Genomic DNA, 19164 nt, shown 5'->3' on the forward strand with positions numbered 1-19164 from the left:
GTATCAGAACAAGCTATGTATTCAATGACTTTCTGGTCTGGACTGCTGCTGGTGGGAGTTAACATGTTAATGTCCATCTTTTCATTAGCCTGTATCAGGGTATCGAGGATACCTTCTTGGAAGTAAAAGTTATGAGGAGACTTTAAGCAGTTTGCTTAAATCTCTTCGAGCTGATGTAGCACATGTTGAAGTAGTGTTCTGGACTTCTAGGACCTGTATAAAACTTGTTTTTTGCTCCCTCCCATTTCGTTTTCCCCTTCCCACCCTTAAACCCTGGTTAATTTGATTTAGTGTAGTGGTGCTGATCAGACATGCTCATGCTACCCCTTCACACCACCAGACTAGGCCCTTCTAGAAACTTGTATACCTGTGTCAGCTCATCTTCTTCAGTTCACGTGTAGATGTCATACGTAGAAGCCTCAGGCCTCACACCACCTCAGACATCCAGACAGGGTTAGAGTGGGATTTCTTGAATGTCACTTTTTGAATTGAAGCAATAGCTTAATATTTCATCTTGAACTGCATGTAACAAATTTAATGCTGTTTAGACCGGCATGTTTTACTGAGGTTAATGTGAAATCCTGCATGTAGTGCAGATATTTAGGTATACAAGGTATTTTTCTGGAGCTGATCGGTATTTAATTTTGATTTTGTGTCTTAAAGTGGACCCAAGACTCAATGAAAATAGATGAAGAAAAAGAAGACAAGGAGGGAGGAAAATCTCAAAACAGCAATTCTGGTGCTGAAGATGACTTAAAGGATCCTACTCCAAATCCGTTAGAAAAATACATGAGAATAATTCAGCAGAGAAGAGAGCAGGAACTGGCAAACAAGGTGAGTATTCTCAAAACCCGGTCTCAAAAATATTATTGGCTGAATTTATATTTTGCTAAAATATGCTTAGAATGAAAACAATATTCTCAATCTTCTTTTTTTTTTTTTTTTTTTTTCCCCCATTCAGAAGCTTTATGTAACAACTTGCAGAGATGAGTGTTTGGATTTGTATTACAGAACGTCTTTATTGAAAAGAAAAAACCTGAAAACTCTTTTATAAGTGTTTGGGTTTTTCCCTGGTATGCTGCGAGGGGTTGTTAGTTTGATTTTAGGTATTAGGACCGTATTTAAATTTAAATGCCCTCAATTTTTAGTTTATGTTTAAATACAGTTTGAATCTACACAGGTCAGTTTGTGTTCCACTAACACAACTGATTGATAGAATTTATTCTGGCAAAATGGAAAATTTGACCTTAAAGAACAGGTATGTACATGGGTGAACATGACTTTGATGAAGGACTGCATCATACTTCCGTTCTGACATTATCCAAACCTGATTTCCCAAAGCGTCATTCTAAATGCAATGCAGCATTTGTAGAAATAGTAGTTTTATTTTCAATTAGGTGCCTTAAAGTACAGGTGCTATTATTAAGAGTCACTTAAACCTTGACTTAAGAACCAGTTACAGAAAGTGTATTTTCCTGTTGGCTGCCAGGATTCAAAGAAAGAAGAAACAGAAGTATCACTTATGGAGGGACTTACATCTAGTGAAAAGGATGACAGGTAAGGCTCATATATTGCTATTAATCGCTTCTGTTACCCCATATTAATAAATAGTTACAGTATGAATTACAGCGAAGAAACATCTGCCTTCTTATAAAGCAAAATAAGTATAAACAAACTAGTAATCAGAAGCAAATGTGTTGGAAAAATTGAGGATCCTTCAAATCCTTAGACAGGGGAGTTATGCACTATATGGCATTCAGATCTGGGAATGACATTCAATGATCACTTTCAATCGCTGTGGCAATTAAAACCTTTTCTCTGCCACTGAGCAGCATCTGGGTTCCGTCACAGTGAGCTGACGCGTGAGGGATTCTTGGGTAATGGCCCTGTGCAGGTTTGTCTGCGCTGCACCTTGCAGATAGTCTGTTACTAGCACTGAAGCTAGCTTTGATTTATCAGTAGCGACATGTACTTTTAACAAACTAGTTCACACACTTTTTTTTTCGGAGATTTTTGGCTGCCTGCACTGAGTTACCACAGCCAGGGCATTTCCTCTGGGTCTCTCTGGACGTGGATAAATAAGGATACGTAGTATTTAGTTGCTTGATAGGGAAAGAAAAAAAAACAAACCCATGTCTGTCAAATCTTTCAGTTTATTTGAAGATGATGTGGAATAGAAAATGTATGTAAGTAAAAAGTTATAAATGGTTTAAAAGATTAAATGCTCACGCTAACGATAGTGATGCTTCAGTATTATTTGTGCCTTTAAAGTATGATTTCCCATACCAGACCTTATCCTGGTGTTCCTGAATCTCTGTAGTGTTCTTTTCACTGGGTAAGCACTACAGCAGCAGCGGATAGATAGCTCTGCTTTTTGTTAGATTCGAGATGGCTTTCTGTTCTTGAAGGCCCAAATCCTCACCCTTAAAGGCTTGCTTTATTTCCTTCAGCTCACTGAAACAGCAAGAGAATTGCAGCATAGGCAGTCTCTTAACTTTCTTTTTAAACCAAGGATTTATATTTAAGATAAGAAACTACTTTGGACTCATACCACTTTCTTTCTGTCCCTCTTATCCTTAATACAGCACTGCAGGCATTTCTCACGGAGATGTGGATGAAAACTTCTGGTGAACAACAGCTACTGATTTTTATTATTATAATTTTTATACTAAAATTATTTTTAAAGCAGCTTTCTGTTGTAATGAATGTCAGGCGCCAGGATTGCACGCCGTGTAATTATAAATTAATAAAGGTGACTTTTGAGCTGTCTCGTCCCTTCAATCATTGCCTTCACATAGTGAGCCCTGATGTGTCATTAATCCAGAAGGAGGCCCTTGGGTGGGGTGAGAGAAAGGACAAAGCAGCATAAGGAAATGAATCGGTATGTTCAGGTAGGTTGGCTTTGGCACTGAATTCCTATAAACTGGGACAGCTTTACAAGCGGTGCACCCCCCCCCCCCCCCAACCTCTTCCCCTTCAACCGTTACAAACGGTAGGTCACAGTAACGCTGTGCAGGTAACACAAAATTCAATCTTCATCCCATGTTTTTGAAGGTGTCCCATGGAGCTCCTTGGCTTGTGATAGACCCGAGTGGACGAGCCCCTTTTACTGCAGTGGCAGGGGAAACAACCACTTAAAACCAGCCTCGTCTCATGTATCACCTTGTTGGTATTAACCAGCCCAGAACGGAGAGATTCAAATAAAAATGCTATTTAACTCATCTTTATTTAAGCTTTGTATTTTGTAGGTAGATTATAGGCAAGATCATTAAACTTTATTTACAGTATAAAATACAGGTTTTTTTTTTTTTTTTTAAATCAATGAAGTAATTTAGGTTGGCAGCATATATTACAACTTGCACTGCATTTGAGGCTGCTCATCTTGACCTAACTACAAGAACGCGAAGCCAAGTTTGACAGAATTTTAAGGGCAAAAAAATGAAGCTCTATCTTGTGAATTTATTGGCTGTCAAAACACGGTATACCAAAAAATGAGCCAGAAACAAACTCTGCTTTTAGAAATTCAGATGAGAAGCGACTGGGTAGTTCAGTCTTAATTTTACATGCTGCTTAATTTGGTGTTGCAGCAATGCTGGCATTCGCAAAATTTCTGCGAGACTCGTCGCGTTTGCCGCGCGGGAGGGGACGGATAGTGCTCGTTGCGTTATGCTGGCCTGGAACAACTACCACTACGTCGTCGTCATCGTGCTGGGAACGCTCGCTGACTTACCACGCTGCAGCCTGCACCTGCAGGGCTTCCCTTACCCCAACAGGAGCACGGGGGTAGGTACCACTGAACTAAACGCGTTTTCACTTCAGGTAAGAGACATAAAGCCTAGAGATGCACTAGGAGGGAGTAGCTGTCGGTCTGTTTTCAAATAAGCGTACACAAGTGTTGTCTATTATCTACAAATATTTATTTTAACACTTGGATGTAACTACAGGAAGCCCTTGGCACTGATAGAAAATATTGATTCACTGTTAGGTTACAAAAATTTATACATAGCAAAATTTAATGCTCTTTACATAAAAATATTAGACTACTTAAACAAAACTTCAAAAACTCCCAGTAATAGCTACACTGAATTAGAAAAGAATTAGGCTTTAAGACACTGCCTCCATTATTACCCTTATGCAAACACTGGGCTAGAACATCACCTGCATTGCTGTAGAAATGTCTCCTTCATGCAACAGGTAAGAACATACACTAGGCTATTTTGTCATATTTGCTCTACATTGATCAACTTTGCCCCTTTTTTGAAACTGTCAAATTAGACTTCAATATTTAACAAAAAAATTTACGTTTGAAGTTAATACCCCCCCCAAACACCTTTTCTCTTAATACTGACTTGAAGAAATTTGTGCTTCCTTTGATTTATATTCAGCAAACAGTCAAAACTATCAAACCACACGTCAGCTTAACATGGGTATGACTCGAATATTTAATTTTTTTCAAATGACTGATGTATTTTACTTTTTCCCCCCAACATTTATATATATATATCATATAGAACAAACACCAAATATACCATCACTAATACTCAAGATATCACTGAATGCTTCTGAAAAAAACATTAATTAGAAGGCAGACTTCTATGGGAAATGACTTTAAAATGGCACCAGTTTGTTGTTTTTTCTCTGAACACCACATTTTCTTAATGTGCTAATTAATTTGTAAAAAGGAAAACACATAAGCACTGACTATAAATTTGCTAAGCACCAAGATAGAGAAAGGTGGACATCCTGTATTCTATTTTATGGCTGTAATTTTTATTGTTTGTGTAAAACTCTGCAAACTTTCTCATCCGCTCATTTGGAATTGTCAGATCAGTGTCATTTTAATAAGGTAACACTTTTCACTTACTTAAAACGTAGGATAATGGTCTCCTGCCACTATATAAATGCTAAGACATTTATAGAAAATAAATATTAAGGCAAAGCTGACATTTATTTTCAAAGAAGGGGATCATTATCCAGATCTGGGGATCTACATTCCGTTAAATAGTTAATAAAAAGATTAAAACTGGGGACATCTGCTCAACACGTAAGCACAGGAGCGTGACTGCTTCACTTGGTCATAAAAAAAAGTGTGGCACAGAAGCAGAGCGCTGTTCCTGCGGCCCACGGAAAGAGCGGTCAAAGACAGCCCGGCTGCAATGTAGGAAATGCTGCAACGGTGCTGTCGCGTAAGCACGAGCGGCCAGAAATGTTAGCCGGCCACAGTTTCGTTTGGTGTATAAAAACTGAGAGACTAAATCACGCACCGCACACGTGCCTTTGCCTAAGGTCTGTACAGAGCTCTACTGCCTGCTGGTTTGGAGCACCTGCCACAGTTTCGTGCAGGACGTCATGCTGTGGAACGTGTCAAATAGTAAATACCAAAAGTCTCAAAGAAGAATAATTTGGTCACTTGTTGTGAAGTGTTGCCTTTTAAAATGCCTGGAATAAAACCTCCATTCTCTGCACGAAAGGATGGAAGATTACCCACGGGAAGGTTTCCCTATGAATGTGTTCCAGGAGCTGGAATGTGAAGCTTTTGCACTTCTCTCTAATTTTGTTTGGTAGACACACATCTGTACTGCAGAGCAGCTATTTGTTGATTTGTCAGAGCTACAGAATTCTTCTGCTGAATTACTGTGGCAAACATTTATGTGTAAGAATTGAGTTGCTCTTTTGACCGAGACTGGATATCCTGAAGCTCCTGCTCTTCTTTTGCTTTGATATCTTGGTAGGCCTGCATTTTGCTTGCATCCTTTAAGTAGGCCCAGTTAGAAGACAGTATCATGAGGAAGTGGATCTGGAAGAGAAGGGTGAGCATGATGGCTAGTGAGCATGTCAAGAGGCAAAGCAAGCTGCTAGTTAGATTAATAGACGCTCTTTATAATAACGACCAAAAAAAAAAAAAAAAGTTACTCTACGTTAATAAGCATTCTGTTATTAAAACAAGCACAGAGGCTATTTTCAAAGATCTCTAGAACTTGGCATGCTAATATTTCAGTTGGTTATTCACAATTGAGAGAAAGTTAGTATAACAGTAATAAAACGAGCTACAGAGTTGTACGGATCAATTAAAATGCAGAATGGGGGGGAAGCAGGAAAAAAGTTTTGTACGTGGCGATACATGTAATCTGTAAACTAGGAGGTGCTCAGAAGAACTGCTTCCTAAGGTTGTGGTGTTTACGCAGATCCAAGCCCAGATCCTGGGAAGTCTTTTCCCCCAACAAGCAGGTGAGAATTCCACCCTCCCCCTGGAAAAAGCCTGAAACTGTAAACCGTTTTATTTATGTGAACAAGGCTACATTAACATATTGAAAAATTAAACAACAAAACATGAGTCCAAAACTAAGCAAAAGCATGCAATCTCTGGGTTAAGAAGTCTTAATCGTATATTTTTATAACTACATTTTAAACTTCCATTGTCCAACCTCAAGTGAAGAGTTTTATATCATATGTAGCAACTGGTTCTTTTTTTTTTTTTTATTTTGTGGATTTCCTCTAGTTTGTGCATTCACCTCTTCCCAACTTCTTTGCACCATACTTCATGCAAAAAATCTACATCCGAAAACACTGATTCACTTCTCTTATTTTTTAATCCCAACAGCGTAAAAAGGTCTCTATGATCTATGCATGGTTTTGCTTCCCGTGCAGTCATACTTACAGTTTTGAGATCTGGCTACTGAGAAATCAGTTACTAAAGTGCAAGCCATACAAGAACAGAAGCTATTTATATGCTGTTTCTTAAAGTTCAGGGTCCAAAAGAAAGGAGGTGATTGTTTTACGCAGAGCTAATACAAGGATGTATTTCCTTCCAGAGAGAGCGTGATTTGGCAATTACTTAAAAATGAAGTAAAAGAAAATAACTTTATCATCCATGCACTGGAAATGCAAGCCAACTAATTCGTAATACCTGGGCTTCTGATTCCTGCCAAAAGAGACTGGCACTACTTTACTGTTCCTTTTCTTTTGTATTATATATATTTTATATGCTCGGGGGGGGGTTGTATTTGGTGTTCAGGATGAAGAATAAGTTAATAATTCTGACCCTGAACTGTTCCAGTATTTGTTTCCGAGATGACTGCTAGAAAGCAAGTGGGGACTTGAAATGGAAACATCCCATCTTCAGAAGGATGATTTATAAACGTCCCTACAGTAACTGAATCCTCTCGACATGAAAAAATAGCCAGATCTCATCCACATCATAGTTCATATACAAGAAGTCATTTTATTAATCTGATAAGCTAAATGATGTTTACTGAAGCTATTTACAATTACTGTAACAAAATTCAGAAAGCTAGACTTTTAGCCTAGGGTGTCAGTGGTATTTCAAGCTACGCAATGCAGCTCTTTACTGGGCTTATACAATTTAGAATTTAGTGCAGCAATCTTCCCGACTCTTAAACTTCAAAACAGCATAGTTATATGTAGTAGCCATCATGTAGATCAGCTGGTGGAAGAGAACAAAATACAGGAGAGTAAGATACAACAAGGTGTCGGCTCAAGCCCACGTGGACAACTGTCCATACTTTTACAACAGACGTTATTCTGAGCTTCTTCCAGGGTGAAGATGCAAGATAAATGCCATTTATCTGGAGAGGGCAGTCTACATACAGACCCTAAGGCCATCAACAACTAGTGAGTATTACACCCGGATTTGGCTGACGTGAGGTTAGAAGCTGGCAGCTAGAGGAAGCCTTAAGACATATGAAGCAAGGCGTCTTGTTAACGTCCCTTTTTCCAACTGCTACCTGTCATTGGCCTTGCAGGGTCGGACTAGTCAAACTGCCTGGGTCCAGACAAAACAAAACCCAAGAGGTTACAGGCAACTGATCAAATAAACTACAAAAATGAAAAGAAGCAGTGGACATAAAAACAGAAATAGTGGCTAGAAGGAGGATTTTCAAAGGACATGCAAAGAATTTTTTTCTACAGATGGGGGAGGTGGGTTAAGATGACTTCTTAAAGCAAAAGTTTGGGACCTGCTGACTTGTAATGACCGAACCACAGCAGCAAATAACAGCGATTAAAGCTCACCCTCCTTAACATCTAGTATCACTATTTTTAAGATACACAAAATGTAACCCTAAAGCATCTTAAGCCTGAAAGGAACATGTTACGCAATAAAACAACAAAAAATGCTACCCACCAATGCTATGACAGTGGCACCAGCTCCAGCACAAGCCACAATGAACAGGTGGTAAGACATGTAGAACTAGAGAAAAAACATGTTAAAAACATTGAAGCAATTGAGGACAGTATAAAATACATTTCAACTGTTCTAGAGAATGAGGATAATAAAACCATCTTTGTAGCAAGGTATGCAAAGCTTTAGAAAACAAAAATGTTCTGAAATAATTTTCATTTTCTGGATGACCTAACACAGATAATTTCAGCATTGTGTTCGAATCAATCTCTTTATACTATTAGTACTAGTTTTCTCCAAAAACTTTCATCCAATTATTTATTACATGGTGCCCAAGTGACTTGGAGGCAAAAACTGCACACCAGTTATGTGTCTGTACCTCATTCGTGTTGCAGATGTTCTCTAAAATCGGACCACAGGCTTTGCCAGGTACAGCATTCCAAGGGATAATACCTGAAATACCACAGCAAAAGAAACCACTAATTTTAGCAATCAACACACGCTTTCTGTTCCTCTCTCATCTTTCCCACCCACTCGCCAGTTGTGTTCCCATTCTGGGCATCCGCGCCTTGACCAGTACAGCTTTGGAGTTGGCAGGAGGAATTAAAACAACTCACTCAAGTTGTGCCTTCTCCCTATCCCGCGGCTTGCTGCCAAGGCGTGTTCTCAGATGTGGTTTTCCCATATGGCAGCCAAATGGTTGGTTGGGTTTTTGCACTTCGGGTGCAGTCGCGTACTGCCTACTCTCCCACTCAGCTCTGGAAGGGATAATCTGCCTCTCAGAGGTACTTGGCACCTCACTTACCAGATCAAGCTCTACTTGAACAAATACCTACTGTAGAAGAGTGTGAATATGGAGGTAGAGGGAAGAATGACGGGATTTTTTCTGTTTTAGTTCCAATGGGTAAAAAGCGAACACCGCTATAAGAAAATTCAGTCTGCCTCACCTCACGTATTCCCAATTACTTTTCTTACACGATTGAAAAATCTGAAAAGTCAACAGGATCTAGCAGATTTGAAATAACCTAAACTTTTAGGCCTGTAACAGATGTAAAGCTTAAGCAAAAGCCATTTGAAACAGGAGAAAACCAGTTTGCCTACCCCTTATAACTTGCATTTCAAACTCAGCAGGTTGGAATAAGCAGCTCTGTCAGGGGCAGGTCACTGAAATTATCTCAGGATGGAATAGCTTTCAAAAAGATTTTATGGGATTTACTTTAAAGCCAGCTGCTTCTCTGCGACCGCAATATACACTTGAAGCCTTTTAGCCACCGCTGCCACCTAAAAACGTGCGGACAATTCAGTGACACGAGCTGCCTGTTAAGGAGCTGCTCCCTCCCATCACTCGTTGAAACTCAAATGATTTTACTGCTCGGAGGAACAGCACGGCCCCAACACGGGGCTCGCACAGCTGAGAAACCACCAGGAGAAGCCCAACGGCGGAGGAGCCCATCTTCTCCCTGCACTCCGAGGCTTTGCTGCTGAAGAAAACGTCTTCCCAGCCTCTCGCTGTCAGTTGCTAAAATAGGATGCAAACATTTAACTGATTTGGGACTTGTTGCTTTTAAAATTAGTATATCTTATCTTCTCCTACTGGACTTACAAGCCCGGATAGGAAAGCAAAGCCAAGCTTTCTTACTTTTTCAACTCTGAATCCGTTTTCTCAGCTTTGAATGACTTAGTCCAAAGAAAGAAACGTTCCTAGAAAATATTAGCTAAAAGGAAGCCAGAAGTAACGGTGACAAAAGCTCATCTGCACAAGGGAAACTGAAAAGGTTAACTTCAGGAAAAAATCACCTTAAGGGATGAATTACTTGAAAAGCTATTTTAAGCTATCATCCCCCTCTCTGCTACCTGCACCCCCCTCGTATTTCTGTGTGTCATCAGAAAGCAGTATTAATTAATTAATAGTTAAGGCAGACTCTTGATTGCAGGTTTTTTTGCCTTTTAACTGAAAGTAATTGTCAGAACAAAGTTTAGGTGTAAAATGTAAAATCAGCTTTTTGAAAGGAAAGAATAGATGCATATGGGTTCAAAACCCAGAATCTGGTTATCTATTTCTCAGCGCTGTTTCTAAGCAGTTTATTTGGAGGCTGATCTATTTTTAAACCTAATATTACAGTATTGGAAACCGCTACAAAGCCATTTTAGATAAATGACTTGCCGGTTCAGTTAAATTGATTGCATCTGGAAAGAGATCGCTGTAATCTGAATTAATTAGAAAAGTAACAGCACATTCAGAGATACGAGATGCTTTTGCGTTGGGTTCATTTGATAAGGCTGAGACAAAACTACTGAAGACAGACCAAGGAGAAAGGATAAAGCTTTTAATCAGGATTAAAATAAGTACCGTATTGCCTGATATCCACGCAGATCTGGTCCCCGGGAACTGTCACGTTTGTCTGAAGAGATTTGATGACTTCGCAAGTTGACCATATGTTATAGAACATAAAGACAGGCACAGCAGAGAAGCCAAAGACCCCAAGCCAGGCCACTCCAAGCACATAGGTGAGGAAAACAAACTGGACAGAGAAAACACACGTACTTCACCTTTATTCTTTGAAAAGGATACTTGAATTTTCCTTAAAAATGCTTCAAAATATAATCTTTAAGCATACTTTCAAGAAGTCAAGTAATAAAACATTTGATTTCCAAGCACAAATAAAATCAGTATTCTCGTTGCTTACAAATACTTTGGTAGTTTAAGTGCTACTGAGAAAGTAATTCGGACACTTCCTTTTTCATCAGCCTGCTTGAGTAAACAGCTTGACCTCCTGAAAGAACAGTCCATTAATTTCTCAAGATTCTCAGCTAAGCAGGGATGCTGCTTGTGGGCTAAAACCAATAACATTCCAACAAAAAATCAATGATGTAAGGTGGTTTTTTTAATTAACTGTAACATACTAGCATTTCTATACAACTTGCAAATCAAAATAATATAGTGAATTGATGTTCACGGAGCTGCCCCGTACTCCCTGATTTATTGAAATCAATTCTGAATGTAACTTTTCAGAATATTTGGTTTTGAAAATGTACCACGACCGTTACAGCAGATCAGAAAGATTCGGTTGATCTAATATACATAGCCAAGAAGAAAATGAGTTACTCCACCTTAGAGAATTATGAATTTTCCCTTGAAATCTGCTGGTTTGGCTTTGCTCTTTTAAAAAAAAACATTAAGTATTATGTGCATTTTCTTGGGTAAGATTATAAGGTATAGCACTCATTGCTTTGGAAATCTCCAGCTTCCCCCTCCCACCGGACCTCTTCCCTTTTCCCCCTCTTCTTCTAAGTTTGATGGTGAAACAGTAGCTCTGGCACCAGTTCCTGGCGCCCTCCTCCTGGTGAAACGAGGATTTGGATCCTACTTAGAAAGCGGGGGAACGCTGCTCCAGCTCGTGTGTTGCCTGTTCACTGTTACTTAACCGTAGGTGGACTGGAAAGCCTTTACTTCCAGTAAAGCACTGATGCCGTACTGTCTTACTTGAAACTTGTGTGCCAGAGCACAGCCGCGAGGATGGGAAAGGCTCTGAGGCGGGGGAAGGTTGTCTCAGCCTGACCCAGAACTGACGGACCGAACTCACGCCGCAGGGGTGGAGGTTTGCATCCTCACAGCTTTTTGTCCAGGCGCGCTCAACAACGCTGCGAACATTGCAGCAAAGGTTGAGCAAGTGGTTAGGATTCACAGTCAACGAAAGCGGTGTGTGTGGGGAAGCGGAAGTGCTGGGAAAACTAAGGCCCATAAAACCCCCAGCTAGCCTTTAATTTATACACAACTGAACTAAAATACCCGAGTTCGTATCAGATAGTGCCGTATGTAGTGCCACCTACACTACATCTACGCTACACCTGTATGTTTTATGTGAGAATAGAGAATTCTCTCTTTGGATTTTGGTAAGGACCAAGTGGACCGGTTTAAAGGATTTCTATAGACACACTATACATAAAATATGGGTTTGTGTATGTGGAACTGTGCACGAGAGGAAGTACGCAAAGCCTTTAACTCCTAAAATAGCCAGGAAAAAAACACGCTCACTCTCACATTTAATGCGATAACTGTGGGAAAAGGCTATTCTGCATTACCACAGCCAACACAAATAATTTAGGAAAGTTGGAAGTCTTGTCTTCCCTAATAACCTTATGCAAGATGGAAGGGACTGCCTTTCAGGACCTTGCTCGGTAATGTAACAGAGGAAGAAGTAGAGGAGCTCTTGATCAAAGAAGCAAAAAAAAGATAATAAATCACTGTATGTCCAAAAGCTTGTTGTCCGTACCCAGCTGCAGCCGCCAGTCTGTTAAGATACTCTATCTCCTCACAAACCTTGTTGTAACCCTGGTGTTTTATGCAGCTCTACCACTATACAGGCATTTTGACACCATGACTGTCACCATGAAACGCTGATGTGTCTTACCAGAGCTCCGAGCCGTTACTCAGTTGCTAAATTCTCTCCTTCATGGTGTGGACAAATATGGGCAAAAATAAAAACACGTTCTTCTGTCATATTTCCATGTGCCGCCCTGGTATTTGTATAAGCAGCTGACAATCATGTGCCTGCAACTACTCAACTGCACAAGCAATTGTCTGCGCTAATGAGATGCACATATGTGTGTGTTTCTACTGCATTTTGGATCTTTGGAAAACACTGCTTTAGATCTAATTTTGCTCCTCAGTGAAGACCATACTTGCTAGAAAAAGAGCAAGCAAATAGCTGCTTAACTGGAAAGTGATGGGACGTCTTATTTTTATTAGCTCTTGAAAAATTCACTAAGTATCCAACAGCACAGTGGAAAATTGTTAACCCTCTTGAAAATAAACATGCATCTCTCTTGTATTTAACCAGCGGAAAGTACATATTTTTTAAGTACAGGATATAGATTGTATATTAAAATGCAACAATCACATCAAAAGCCTCTTCTCTTTTCACCCACACTCTCCCGTGGGCGATCTGTCATACTGCTTTGCTTCCTCCATAACTATGAGCTTTGAATTCAGATTTTCAGAAATAGCTTTGAAATCCTGTCTCAGAAACATAGTTATGTTTCTGTTCTTGCAGAGTGCGCCCTAGGGGGCAACGTGGGTGAGAATCTGAAGTTTTATTTTTAGTTAAACTTTGTTTAAAATTTTATTCTGGTACAGAAGTATACTGAAGGGAGGAAGGCTTGTAAGTTTAAGGCTTTAAGTGTTGCAGCTTTGCGAAAAAGCCTCACTGTTATATCTGCGTGCCTTTTGCCATCTGCAAAAGCAAGACAGCAATACTTGATTCAAGTGCAAAGATGTTGCAAAGCCTCATTCATTACTGTTTGTCTGAAGGACCCAGACATCCTCAAGCAGAATTGACGATGGAAGTCAGAGGCATTACAGTTTGTCATTTGAATAGCTCTGCAAACCACAGCCATTTTACAATCTGCCTTTAATCATCACTGGTGTGCTGATGTTTAGAAGCACAAATTTAATTTTGTCTCACATCATTGAGTGTTTTAAAATTAGCAGCCTCCACCAACTTAGTTTAGACCAGTGGTTCAGCTTTATGACAGGGGAGGTCATGGTAGCACCCCGACTATCCGTATGCAGAATTTGGATTTGACCAAGCGTCCTTGAAGTTCAAAGAAGGATTCGCAACAGGGATTGACTCTGCTCACCCATAAGGAGTTAAACAAAGAAGGCAGCAATACACTGTTGTTCAAAAACACAGGAGTCAAACTGAGCCCCAACAGGCTTTAGGCAAGCGAAGGCCACTCTTCCCATTTCCGATGCTACTCACCATTCCACTGATGCAGCGGCCGCAGGCTGTTGTTTTGAACTCTCCATGCAGCTCCTTCACAGCACTTGTTGTATAAAAACCTTCTGCCAAAAGGATGATTCCGTATAAGAAGAAAAATGATGCAATGCCATAAATTACATACTGCATTAGCTGTATTCTAAAACGGAAAAGAAAAAAGATAGAATTAGATTTCGGTCCTATAAAAACAAAGTCAGTCCTCCCAAATCATAACAGGTAATAGGTAACTCCTTTTCTAGAAATACTGTGCAAGGCTCCTTAATGCATTTTAAGCAAGCAGGCTGCAGGAGAGCGCCATACGACTGTCCCACTTCTACAGGTAAGCAATACAGATGTCCATTAGTCTTCCACCTGCTCGAGCATCCCCTCTTTGTGCTGCAGTTCTTACACGGACTGGTATTAGTCACCAGCACGAAGCCACAATTTTACGCCTCCACTATGGAGATTTATTTTTTTTTTCCTATTATTGCTCCTGACGCCGAACTCAGGGAATGTCTGACAGGGACAACACAGGGCTTTGAAAGGGCAAAGGCTGGAGCTGAGCTACTGGCTGAACTACCAGGCTCTGTGGTGATTCCTTTGGCTTAGGGAAAGGAAGCAGCCCCTGAAATTCACCGTTTCCACACGTAAAATCCCGTAAATGTATGTTTGCAAAAATCTGTAAATTCAGGGATACTTGTCGGATACAAAAAACTGAGCAAATGTGCAGTGACTTCTCCTGGGGAGGAATAACTTGCTCTACAGCCTAGGAAGGTCCTGCCAAGTTAGCAGGTAGTTTCAGTGCCTTCAGAGTGCAATTACATTTTAAAAAAAACCTGAAAGAAATATTTAGGAAATGCTTCCATCTGAGGTACTCTGGAACCATCCAGAGCAAGATGATCTCAGGGCTTATGGTACAAGCACTTCCATCAGATATTATTTCAGAAAGTTCTTGATTCCTTAAAAATCTACCATCTGCAATGGCACACTCTGGTATTTTTCCTCTGGCTGGAACAGGTAAATGGAAAGAATAATTTCTGAGTATTATCAGATTCAGTATCTGAAGCTAATTGTTTTGGAAGACCAGAAAGCCAGATCTTCTACACAATGCCTTCTGGTCTCCAGAAGTCATACTTCATTATTAGCACAACTTCCCCAGAACTTACACCTTCTTAAAAGTAATTTGATTGTTGGGATGGTTATTTTGGATGAAGCTATTCACAGAACAGAGAGGTTAATTTTATACATCCATACTGCCAGTTTTCTAAAGACAAATATCAAATATATTTTTCCTCGGATGCTTTTTTTTGTTCTTACCACTCTCCACTAAGTAGCTGCTAGCACAGGTCTCCAAGGAGCACCTGCATGGTTTAGCTTAATTTGAAGAAAACTGATGACTTCGTTTATAAAGTTAAATGTTATCCAGACAGATAGCACATCCCTTGTATCAAAATATGATATCGCTCATTTAAAATTATATGTGGGAAGTGTTATGTTTGTTTTCCAAACTGATAAAAATAACAGGATAAATCTGTTGCATCTGTGCTGTAAAGCGTGAAAAAATTAAGTCACGATTTGAGAGAGTATAGAAGAATTCATTCCACCATCATTAATACTCAAGGAGGGACTCAATGCATGTTACCAGAAATTAGTAATATGAGACCCTGTTAAAAAAAAATAATAATTCTATTCCAAAGGGTGCTTTTCTAGCATATTCTTCATTTATTTTATGTCTCTGTGGCCTTAAATTATCTGCCCCCTTCTAGCACCCCTCCTCCCTTGCCTTTCTTGTCAGGCCTCCACAGAGTCCAAGGCCTCAGCTGCTTTGGTAGGAATTATGCGTCTCCCCAGCTGCTGATGCTGACTTGACAAGAAACATTGTCAACAATTCTCCGAAATGTAAAACTCGCTGCCTGTTGCGGCTGCTTTTGCAATTTCTTCTATTTTGCTCAAACGAAGACTGACAGAAGAAGAACAGGGCGTTCTGCGACTCGGTTGCCGAAGAAGAGCTGCTTGCAGTTTCTCGCTAAGCCTTGTGGCTAATGGCAGGGTCCCCGTGGCTCGTGCGCTGGAGCTGGGGAGGGGGTGCCCAGCCGCAGCCGAGGTGTGATGGGTAGCACTGGGGTGGGGGACCCCCAGTCCCTCAGCCACGTGGAGAGTCTGGGCACAGAGGGTCCTGCAAGGCCAGGGGGAACCCCAAAATGTTGCTGTGGGACTGACACCAGTGATCCCTGGGGATGGGAAGGGGTCAGTTGTGCACGCGAGCTGGCAGGTCTACAGCTGCAAGCATATAAAGGGAGTCGGTGATGAAAGAAAAGAAAAAGAAAAAAAAGAGAATTAAGTGTGTTGGGTTGGACCCTGATACCAAAGTCCTAAATGTAATGTCCTAAAAGCTGGGTCTTAGGGGCAGGTAAGCAAAACATGCCATTGTGAATCACAACTGGCGCAAAATTCCTCGCTGCCACTGGACAAAAGCCTTTTCAAAGCCTGGGGTTCAGCTGGAAGGGCTGCATAAGGCCCAACGTGTTCAGGCTCCCCTCCCAGAGCCCGGGACCTGCACGTCCCTCAGCATCAGAGTAATCACAGAATCATAGAATGTGTTGGGTTGGAAGGGACATTTAAAGGCCATCTAGTCCAACCCCCCTGCAGTAAGCAGGGACATCTTCAACTAGATCAGGTTGCTCAGAGCCTCATCAAGCCTGGCCTTGAATGTCTCCAGGGGTGGGGCCTCCACCACCTCTCTGGGCAACCTGTGCCAGTGTCTCACCACCCTCAGCGTAAAGAACTTCTTCCTAATGTCTAAAGGAAGGAGGGGCTCACGCTGGCGGGGCTGGGCGCTGGGTACCAGCCATGATGCAGCCTCCAGGCCTTCCTCTGGGGTCACGGAGAAGCCTTGGGAACACAAAAGCCCTGCATGTTTCACCGGTGGTTATTTCCAAAGGCTATGGTTGCAGAGACAAACATTTAAGCCCTTTCCAGTCTCTTCTCTCTCTTTTTTTCGCATTTGTGCAATCCCAGTCCACCTTCTTCTAAGGGGGGATGGACAGAACAACACTTCCATAGAATTCCTGTCATCCCTTCAAACTTTGTCACCAACACTAAACCTACCCTCTTTCAGATTAAAATCATTACCCCTTGTTCCATTGCAACAGGCCCTGCTAAAAAGTTTGTCCCCGACTTTCCTGTAGGCCCCCCCTTTAGGTACTAGAAGGCCACTATAAGGTCTCCCTGGAGCCTTCTCTTCTCCAGGCTGAACAGCCCCAACTGCCTCAGCCTGTCTTCATAGGAGAGGTGCTCCAGCCCTCTCATCATCTCTGTGGCCCTCCTCCAGACCTGCTCCAACAGGTCCATGTCCTTCTTATGTTGGGGGCTCCAGCGCTGGAGGCAATACTCCAGGTGGGGTCTCACGAGAGCAGAGTAGAGGGCTCTGCTCTGTCGGCTCATGTGCAGCTTTTCATCCACCAACATCCCCGATTCCTTCTCAGCAGGGCTGCTCTCAATCCCTTCATAACCCAGCCTGTACTGATACCAGAGGCTGCCCCGACCCAGCTGTAAGGCCCTGCACTTGGCCTTGTTGAACCTCATGAAGTTCAATGGGGCCCACTCCTCAAGGCTGTCAAGGTCCCTGTGGATGGCATCCCTTACCTCAAGTGAAGTAACTGCACCACTCAGCTCAGTGCCATCTGCAAACCTGATGAAGGTGCACTCAATCCCACTCTCTATGGCACCGATGAAGATATTAAATAGTATTGGTCCTGAAATAAGCAGGTTAAGCAGGATACGCTGGTTGGTTTTGCATGAACATGAAAAAAACACTGAGTGCTGTTGGACCAACAAGCAACCTAATACTCAGGGATGGAGGCTGTGGTTTGAATCCATCTCTACGCATTTAGCATGAAGGTGTTATGAGGAATAATGGAAATGGGAGGCATACTTACACTTCACTCAGCAAAGCATGGTCGCTGGCAGTCGTGGAGAAGTGCTGCTCGAGGATAGACACGGTTCCCGTGAGCGCCACGTGGCCGCAGCCACAAAACAACGCTACCCCCGAGAAGCAGAGAATGGTTGCCACGAGCGAAGCATATGGCACTCCTCCTAGGCACTTAATGCAACATTCAAAGCAACCTAAGCAGAAGAGAGAAAGCGAAAGAAACATTATGAGCAAAAAAAGCAAATTATGAGGAAAAGAATATCTGTCCTCCACTTGGTAAAAGCCACAGGGACTAAAAGGCCCAGGCATTGACATGCTGAGCAAAAATCTATAGGTGGTGCAAGACATCATCACCCTCTAAAGCAGTGACCTACAGATCTGTTGGTATGGACTGAACGCCCAGAAAGTGGGCTGAGTGCTCCTGTCTTTACAGGATCAAGAGGAGATCGATGAGACAGCCTATGAAATGGAAAAAGAAAAAAAATCACTTGTCTAAAGTGTTCCATTGCAATTCAGCTGCTCATGCAGAGCTCACGACGTTTCGGCATTACTAACAGCAGGAGCATCAGCTACGCTCGCACCGTTCGGGAAGGCAGAGAAGCAAATACTCAAGACAATGAAGCCTTTTGGAAAAGTAAGAGATACTTTGCATTTCCGTTGGAAGAGGGACACATTTAGGTCTGCAAAACTTAACTAGCCTACACTCTTCCATGGCTCCCGAGTGTCTTTTTGTATAAATCCGTATGAGGTTATAGGGATGCAGATATTGTAACAACAGAAAAACTAAAGGCAGGCCACAGAGTAGCAATTTTTATGGAGAGCAGCGAGATGAAGCTGTATTCCACAGACAATACATTTCCAGCTTTATAGGATACACTGGATTTACAGTGATCCCTGAATACAGTCTGCCGTAGCATAATCACAGTTTTAATGAAATGTATCATTTAAGCAGTCTGAGTTAACAAAACACCCCCCCAGAACTGCTGTTCTACAAACACTGTAATAAGGAGGTTGCAGCTGAATCGCCAGGTTCCTCCCGACTGCGTGGCCTGAAAACCCATCTGCTTGCAGAGCTGGGAAATGTAAATCGGAAACAAACACAGCTTTTAACTGCGCTATAATGGTAACGGCAATCCATACCAATTCATTACTTTAGGGTGATGGCATTAAGCTGTCTCCATTAATGTGCATTTCATACAACTGTGCAAAACGCAAGCCATTAAGACAACGCTTAATGGAGCGACCAGCATTGCCCGTCGCAGGGACGGCCCGCTGCTTCTATGGGAAGGTACTAAACGGACAAAGCGTTTGAAGGCAGGGAGACAGCTGGCGAG

The 19164-nt window shown here is 41.6% G+C and overlaps 2 protein-coding genes across 12 annotated transcripts in view; one reads left to right on the top strand and one right to left on the bottom strand.

The window, feature by feature from the left end:
* OFD1 (OFD1 centriole and centriolar satellite protein) overlaps positions 1-3311 on the top strand; it is a 36151-nt gene extending 32840 nt beyond the window's left edge. For all 4 annotated transcript variants that reach the window (XM_063341826.1, XM_063341836.1, XM_063341818.1 and 1 more), the window contains 3 exons: positions 664-834; positions 1490-1557; positions 2586-3311. In XM_063341826.1, the coding sequence (XP_063197896.1) occupies positions 664-834; positions 1490-1557; positions 2586-2631 (285 nt within the window). In that variant the 3' untranslated portion in view covers positions 2632-3311. The remainder of the gene's footprint in view (positions 1-663; positions 835-1489; positions 1558-2585) is intronic.
* Positions 3312-3895: 584 nt separating this feature from the next.
* Positions 3896-19164, bottom strand: part of GPM6B (glycoprotein M6B) — a 111625-nt gene continuing 96356 nt past the window's right edge. For 5 of the 8 annotated variants that reach the window (XM_063341894.1, XM_063341931.1, XM_063341903.1 and 2 more), the window contains 6 exons: positions 17838-18024; positions 13903-14059; positions 10491-10662; positions 8520-8593; positions 8144-8209; positions 3896-5797 (listed from right to left, as the gene is read on the bottom strand). In XM_063341894.1, coding sequence (XP_063197964.1) covers positions 5648-5797; positions 8144-8209; positions 8520-8593; positions 10491-10662; positions 13903-14059; positions 17838-18024 — 806 coding nt within the window. In that variant the 3' untranslated portion in view covers positions 3896-5647. Of the gene's footprint in view, positions 5798-6462; positions 7445-8143; positions 8210-8519; positions 8594-10490; positions 10663-13902; positions 14060-17837; positions 18025-19164 lie in introns of those variants that run through there. The other 3 variants (XM_063341922.1, XM_063341956.1, XM_063341938.1) reach the window with 1 other exon arrangement.

The sequence above is a fragment of the Chroicocephalus ridibundus genome, chromosome 1 (genome assembly GCF_963924245.1).
Source record: "Chroicocephalus ridibundus chromosome 1, bChrRid1.1, whole genome shotgun sequence".
Classification (NCBI taxonomy): Eukaryota; Metazoa; Chordata; class Aves; order Charadriiformes; family Laridae; genus Chroicocephalus; species Chroicocephalus ridibundus.